Below are 7,912 nucleotides of genomic sequence, written 5' to 3' on the forward strand. Positions count from 1 at the left end.
TGGCCCTAGACAGTTATCAGTACTGGGATCCTGGGCCTCACTCAGCTTCCTCGGGGATAGAAATACCCCATATCTGCCAAATCAACCTCAGAGTCCCCATCCTCATGTTTTCACTTGCCTCAAGCAATACAGGACTGTATTCCCTGGTCTGTGAATGGCTAGGCCTAAGTCTCCTTAGCTCGGCCTATTCTGGGACAACAGGGCTGGCCTCTTCATTCAGCTGCTACCCTAGGCTGAAATCTCAGAGAACAAGACTTTAAAATCAGATCCTTGGCCTTTGAGGCTCAGCTCAGGTGCCATCAGTCAGACTCTTCACGTCATCCTCAGAGGGAGCTTCTGCAGGCCAGAGGCCTGGAAGGGCAGGGCATGACCCCTTGACCCAGGCAACTCCAGCACTCACAGACCCTTTGAGTGACGGGGGGAGAGGAGTTGGGTCCAGACTCAGGAAGCTACAGCTACAGACCTGAGCTCAGAGGTAGCAGGGCGCTAAACTCTGTAAGTGGGAGCAGACTGTAGATGAACTGTCCTTCCCAGCCAGCTCCCTGTGTACTCTTCAACTTCAAAAAGAGGTGACTTTGCTTTATCTAATTGTTTCCAAGTCCTTCCATTTCCTTACAAATGGGGTATAATATCATTCTTTCTAATGGATGAGTAAAATTCCATGGTATATACATATATATATATATATATGTATACATATATATATATGTATATATAACATTTCCTAATCCGTTCATCGAGGGGCATCTGGGCTGATTCCATATCTTGGCTATGGTGAATAGTACTGTAGTAGATATAATGAACATGGTTGTGTTGATGGCTTTACTGTGGCCTTGTTTGTGTTCTATTGGATAAATGTTCAGGAGTGGGATTACTGGGTCATAGGGTAGTGCCATGTTTAGTTTGTGGAGGAACCTCCATACTTCTTTCCAGAGTGGTTGAACAAGCTTACATCCCTACCAACAGTGTATTAGAGTTCCCCTTTGGCCACATCCTAGCCAGCATTTGTTGTGTTGTTTTTCTTGACGATGGCCAGATGTAGAGAAACAAACTTGGCATGGCTTTCTTTATTTGTGGTAGATAGAATGTGCCTGTAAATCTAGAAGTAAACACGTTAAGTGGTATGCACGTGGTTACAGATGAATGAACTGAAGTATAATACACTCTGTGGAGAGCTCAAATAGTATAATTGTTTGGAAAGACTAGGTCAAAACCCAACAAAATCAGCACCTGGAAATGGGTTCACCCAGGAGGGGTGTCCTTAGAGACATCACAGGAGTCTATATGATATAGAGGCATAAGGACCTTTTCTTCTTAATTAAAAGAAAATAACAAATGAATAAGTGTTTAGGCAAAATACAGATATATAAAAATTGTATAAAGTGGAGGAAGTGGCCCCAAATTTCAAAATTTTTCCTGGAGGAAGGAGAAGAAGAAAATTTTGGAGAGCACAGAGCTGGGTCGGGTGGGTGGGCAGGCTGCGGGAGGAGGGGGGGGACACAGGCCCTCCCCGGATTTAGGGCTTGTGTGGCCTGCTTGCGCACCGCTGTGACCTCTGTCGCCCTCAGGTACCGTGTGGTGGTCTCCTACCCACCGCAGAGCGAGGCGGAGATCGAGCTGAAGGAAGGGGACATCGTCTTCGTGCACAAGAAGCGCGAGGACGGCTGGTACAAAGGGACCCTGCAGCGCAACGGCCGCACGGGCCTCTTCCCCGGCAGCTTCGTGGAGAGCTTCTGAGGCCCGGTGCTCTGGTCCCACGCCGCTGGCCTCGTGGACGGCGTCCCGGAAGCGGCCCCAGCTTCTCGCAGCTGTCAGTCTGTCCGTCACTCCCTCTTGTGGACCATAGAAGGCACTGAAGTTGAAGAAGAGTCCATAGCCGCCTCCGAGCGCTCCGGGACTTGCTCTACCCATCATGGCCTAGGCCCCAGGTCATCTCAGGGGCGCCCGGCAGGGACACCTGGACTGGGGTAGGGACCAAGCGTGGGTACCCCCTTCACCTGAAGCCCCCTCGAAGAGCACACCGGGGTGTGCCCCTTTCAGGCCACGCCAAGCCCTGGTGGGAAGATGCCACCCACACACACAGGCGCCTGGGCTGCCGTGTCGCGGCCCCCACGCCGCCCTTGCCCCCAGCACGCGACGAGGAGCCGCAGAGGCCGCAGGTCTGGGCGGTGGGCTGGGGCCGAGAGCCCTGGGCGGCGGCGTTCCTGGCTGCCCTGGGCGTCGGCCCTCGATATACCTCAGTCACCTGCTGCCTCTCCCCTCGGCAAGGCGGTCCCCAGCCCCCCCAAGGCCCAAGGCCCGTCACCCGGCTCCCCGTGGCTCTGTCTCCTCGCAGGACCCCACGCCACACCTCGCGCCACCGCCGTCCCTCTACATCGCTTCCTTCTTACAACATCTTTCTAATGTACAGCGGTTAGGCTTTCTATATTTCTAATAGGTCAGACATTGCCTATTTTTCATACATCTGGTGCTGCCTTTTTGTAAAACTAGTAATGACTTGGGTGAGCTTGAAAGGAAAAAAAAAGAAGTCTGAGGCGACATCAGAGGGCAGGGCTTTTGTGATTACTGTTCAGCCGTTGAAGCCCGGCCTCTCAAGGGAAGCCTGGGTGCTGCTGAGGTGACTGGGGGAGAGCCAGCTCCCCTAAACCCTTCCCCCGCCCCCCAGCTCTGTCTAGACTCCAGAACTGGAACCTGTTGAGGAGGGCGACTCCACATGTCCTTCGTGTGGCAGGACGGGGAACACGTGGGCCAGGCCCAGCCAGGAACCCAGCCAGGAAGGCAGAAGCTCCTGCTCCTCGTTCTGGACAGAATCACTGCCTTTAGTGGCCTCACAATCTAATTTCTTACTGTCGAGATGAACAGGTTTTTTTTTTTTTGGTTCTGTTTTGTTTCACCACAGCTCCGATCACCATCTTGCAATGATTTCTTTTTTCCTCTCCTTTCTTAAAAAATAAATCACGGTTCCCATGATCCGGCTGTGCTAAGCTTCACGCGCTGGGTAGCCGGAGCGCGGGGAGAGCGGGGAGCTGGTGGATGGCCGGAGACGTTCAGAGTCAGCTTGAAGGGTCTGGGGGATGCTGGACGGGGAGAGAGGCAGCAGGGTGGCCTCTGTCCTCGGGGGACCTCCTGAGGGGGGCTGATGGATGTGTGTTCATTAATACACTGGCTCTCCTCCCAAGCCCTGTCAGGAGGCAACCTTGTCCTTGAAGTGTGCACCTTGGGCACACGTCTTTATCATCTCGAAAGTTGCAGTCAATATCCTCTTTACATACTTTTTTTTTTTTTTAACAAAAACTCCTCAGACTTCTTGAGTTATACTGAATAATTAGCCTCCGGGAGCGGAGGGCCTCCCTGGCTTTCAGCGCTGCCACGCGGTTTAGAAATGCAGCGTCTTGCCCGGCATGAAGCCGTTGAAACAGGGAGTTATTACTGGGGGATGTATCTTGCCTATTTGCCCCTGCCACGTAAGGCATGTGTTTAGTTTTGTTTTTCCTTCCCACCAGAAAATAGGCTTCATGGATGTAAGAAATGAGTCCTGAATCAGAGAGAAATTCTGGTTTAAATACAGGTTTAAATACGGTGTGCTGGATTAGTGACAGCCAGAATGTATCTACTCACTGTCCTTGCCAAATTACTTGACTACCCATGCGCAAAAATCCTGTGCACGTTTATATCCATGCCGTCACCCCGCAGGTGCACAGATGAACATCAGAGGTGAGACATGTTTTCCAGCAGAACCAGAACTAACTCAAGTTTCTGTAAAATAAGAACATATTTTTCCTGAAAGGAGGGCGGCTACAAGGCAACAACGTAGACTCACTGGGGCCTCCTTTCCTCATCCAGCCACTACTTGCATGGTGCTCATAAGGAGAACGTGGTGGCAAGCGAGTAACAGCCAGCCTGGGAGAACAACCCAATTCACGGTCTCCAGGGCCAAGTAGCCAGGTGTCTTTAGAAGTCATTAACCAGCCCCTCCCCCGGCAGAATCAGAGGTGGGCGCTGGAGCCATCTTGGGAAGAAGAACGATGTTGCAGGCCCGGCCAGCACTAGGTTATGCTCCCAGGCTGCTCCTGGCATGGGCGCCAGGCAGGGGAGGTGACGGCCTAACCCACCCCCACAAATCATCAGAGCGCTGCCCGTACGCTGCCTTTAAGACCACACGGTCCCCAAGCGAGAGCAGCAACGGAAGCCCTGGTCCTTTAGGGCCCCCCGCCTCCAGGTACACACACGACGTGGCTACTGAGACGAAGCCCACACTCATCCTGGCCCAGGATGGGAACGTCCTAGATGTCAGTGGGTACAGTGGGTACAGTGAAGGTGTTATTTGGGTGTTTGGTTTGCTTTTTTGAGGAGCACCACAGTATAGTCATCCCTGCCTGAGCCTGGTCAGCAGCCAGGGCCACAGGGGGCAGAGAAGCACATGGGATGGCAGGCAGCAGGGTAGAAATGTCATGCTGGACGCCCCAAAACAAGTTCAGCCAACTGACTGGGAACCTTTTGTACTTTGCACAGTACACACATGCGCACGCGCGCACACACACTTGCAATGTTTCTGTTCTACACTGATGTCAGTGTGTGATTTTGGAAGAATCGACTGTGGTGACAAATTATGATGCCTGTGTTTCCAAGTCTTTAAATAAAAACGAACGTGGAGCGGCAGTGTGTCTGGGTGGTGGGGACCACGGAGTTGGACGGAGGCTGCAAGCCTGAGCAAAACAGCCCTGGCTGACTGGCTGATGGCAGATAGGGGCCACCCCACAGGCCACCCCAAGTCTTACACCCGCTACCTCGTGCTCCCGCATGGTGCTGGGCCAGAAAGAAGATCAGGGAATTGTGGGCAGCGGTGACATCAACCCAAGCCGCGCCTGCACACACTGGGTATTTGCCGGCTCCATAGTAAGAAGCAACAAGAGAAGCCAGGCTGGCCAGCGGGAGCGGCTCTAGTTCCCTTCTTCTGGCGCACTTGCCTGGAAAGGTAGAGAAACCCCCCACAGATGGCCCGTCATCCTCTCTTGTACTTACTGAAGTCCTTGTCAACCAGAAGGCCTGGTATGGACTCTAGGAAGAGATACTGCTGGCTGCGCTCTTGTCTTTCTGACCCTCAGGTACCCCAGCAATGGGAAGGTGTTCTCTGGAGCACAGGATGAGGGTAGAAAGGCCTTCAGCAGGGCGCCGGTGGCTCACACCTGTAATCCTAGCTACTCAGGAGGCAGAGATCTGAGGATCACGGTTCAGAGCCAGCCCAGGCAGGAAAGTCTGTGAGGCTCTTATCTCCAATTGATCACCAGAAAACCAGAAGTGGCGCTGTGGTGTAAGTGGTAGAGCGCTACTCTTGAGCTGAGGAGCTCAGACAAAGAGCCCAGGCCCAGAGTTCAAGCCTTACAACCAATAAAAGAGAGAGAGAGAGAGAGAGAGAGAGAGAGAGAGAGAGGTATCCAGAAAGGTGTGTGTCCAGGGCTGGGAATATGGACTAGTGGTAAAGTGTTCGCCTTGTATACATGAAGCCCTGGGTTCGATTCCTCAGCACCACATATGTAGAAGAAAGCTGGAAGTGGCGCTGTGGCTCAAGAGATAGAGTGCTAGCCTTGAGCAAAAAGAAGCCAGGGACAGTGCTCAGACCCTGAGTCAATGTCCCAGGACTGGCAAAAAACAACAACAAACAAAGGTGAGTGTCCCATATCAGGCAGCCAGACTGACGGCTGGCGGAGGACTGGACCACTAGACTGAAGCATGTTGGAATCAGTGTGTTCCGAGATGCTCCCATTGCCCTCTTGACTGAGACACACACTCACATACACGTGCTGGAGCTGAAAGAATGCTTAGCAAAGAGCCGTTGGCCTTTCTGTACCAGTGAAGAGAACTTGTGTAGCTTGGACAGTGGCAGGAAAGATGTACAATGTGGAAACACACTGTGTCTACATCTTCACCCCAGCTCACTAGTTGAGCACATGAGAGAAGACGTTGCACAAACGGACCCAGATCACAGAGCCACTCATACAACCCCAGGTGACCCTTCTACCCCCAAGCACTGGGTGCTACATGTGCCCCTCTGTAGAACCATCGCCATGCAATGCATAAATGTGTCTGTCAGGACCAGAATGCACAATGACAACAATCCTATAGGTTATAAAAGAGCTGCAAATTTTCTGTGCCATCCTAGCCTTATGACAATACATTCTCTCTGTGTGTGTGTGCGTGTGTGCATGTGCGCGCATGCACATACATGTGTGATACTGGCATAAACAGAGCTGCTACAGGGCCAGGCACATGATAGTGAAGCTAATGATATTTTCTGTCCAGCACAAATTAACTGTGTGTAGCTAACAAAATGTTATCAGATAATACATGTGCTACTAGCTTATGTGTTACTGACCTATATTTCTTATTGTTATTTTAGAATGTACTATTTATGGAAAAAGTTGACTGTAAAGTAAACTCAGTTGTAGCCATGCCATGCTGACAGTGATTCACACATATATTTAGCTTGTCTCCTATGTGTGAGCACAGGGATGATGGATCTGGGATTTGAACTCAGTGCATTGCACTCTCAGCCTTTTTCATTTTTCTTCACCCCCCCCCCCCGCCCCGTCATAGGGCTTGAACTCAGGGCCTGGGCACTGAGCTTTTTTTGCTCAAGGCTAGTGCTCTACCACTTTGAGCCACAGCTCCACTTCCGGTTTTGTGTGGCTCATTGGAGATGAGAGTCTCACAGACTGTCTTACCCAGGCTGGCTTTGATCCTCAGATCTCAGCTTCCTGAGTAGCTAGGATTACAGCCGTGAGCCACAGCACCCGGCTTCACTTAGTTTTTGTTTTGTTTTGTTTTGTTTTTTGTACAAGTTGGTACTCTACCACTTGAGCCACAGCTCAGTTTCTTGCTTTTTGCCAGTTAATTGGGACTACGAGTCTCAAGGCTTTTCCTGCCCCTGCTGACAGTGATCTGAGATCTTGATCCTCAGATCTCAGTTTCTAAGTAGCTAGGATTGTAAGCATGAGCCACTAGTGCCAGCCTTTCATCATGTGTCATAATGGCAGCAGGAGGGTATGTCAAGTAACTGAGATGTATGATCTCAGTCAGCGTAAGTGTAACACCCTCATCCATCATCTTAGGTAGCATCAAGTGACTCATGACAGAGATGATAGGGTTTACTGTCCCTGTGTCCAAATCACATACCCCTCTGCTCAGGTTCTGAATCCACACTTAGTCAACCCACAGGACCACTGACCTTTGGTAATTCAGCAACCGCAGGAGACAAGTGTTAGGGCAGCTCAGCCCTTCTGTAGTAAAGGCATTCCTCATTGTCATGAGTGGGGCTTCTAGTCCAGGCCTTGTCTCCGTAGGTTTTGTGAACAGGAGCCCACATCCTGCATGTGAGCAATGTGACGTACCGCTCTGCAGAGACAACGCGTAATGGGCCGTGGTAGACAGTGATTAATCCCAGAGATCCCTAAAGAGTTTGATGAGGATTCCCAGAAGAGGGAGCCCTGTCCCCCCAAGACCTCCGCCACATGCCTCCAGAGATCTGTGGGGAGCTAAGGTCCTGGGGACTGTTCACATGGAGGGAAGAAAGACTGACTTTGATCCTTGACTTAAAAAGATGGTTTGAATTCATGTTTTTCCGACTGTGTGAGGATGTCAAAACATACTACATTCGATAGAAACTGTATTTTAAATTCAGTTTGCAGGGCTTGAGCTCTCAGCTTTTCTCCTTACAGCCAGCACTTGTACCATTGGAGCCGTGCCTCCAAGGCTGGCATTTCCGGGGTTAATTGGAGGCAAGAATCACCCAGCCTTTTCTGCCCAGGCTGGATTCATGAAGCACCTGTCATTCTAGAAACCCCCACTTAGCTCTGGCTTGTGACCCACTCTGACCCTCTTCCTCCAATGAGGGACACCCAGCCCCAGTCCTGTT

At 51.3% G+C, this 7,912-nt stretch overlaps 1 protein-coding gene across 3 annotated transcripts in view; it reads left to right on the forward strand.

Annotated features, from left to right (window-relative positions):
• Sh3rf3 (SH3 domain containing ring finger 3) overlaps nt 1-7,489 on the forward strand; it is a 307,314-nt gene extending 299,825 nt beyond the window's left edge. For 2 of the 3 annotated variants that reach the window (XM_048352504.1, XM_048352505.1), the window contains exon 10: nt 1,569-3,764. In XM_048352504.1, the coding sequence (XP_048208461.1) occupies nt 1,569-1,737 (169 nt within the window). In that variant the 3' untranslated portion in view covers nt 1,738-3,764. Of the gene's footprint in view, nt 1-1,568; nt 3,765-5,363; nt 5,371-7,478 lie in introns of those variants that run through there. The other variant, XR_007211826.1, reaches the window with a different exon arrangement.
• The last annotated feature ends 423 nt before the right edge of the window (nt 7,490-7,912 follow it).

Source organism: Perognathus longimembris, chromosome 8 (assembly GCF_023159225.1).
Source record: "Perognathus longimembris pacificus isolate PPM17 chromosome 8, ASM2315922v1, whole genome shotgun sequence".
NCBI classification, from domain to species: Eukaryota; Metazoa; Chordata; class Mammalia; order Rodentia; family Heteromyidae; genus Perognathus; species Perognathus longimembris.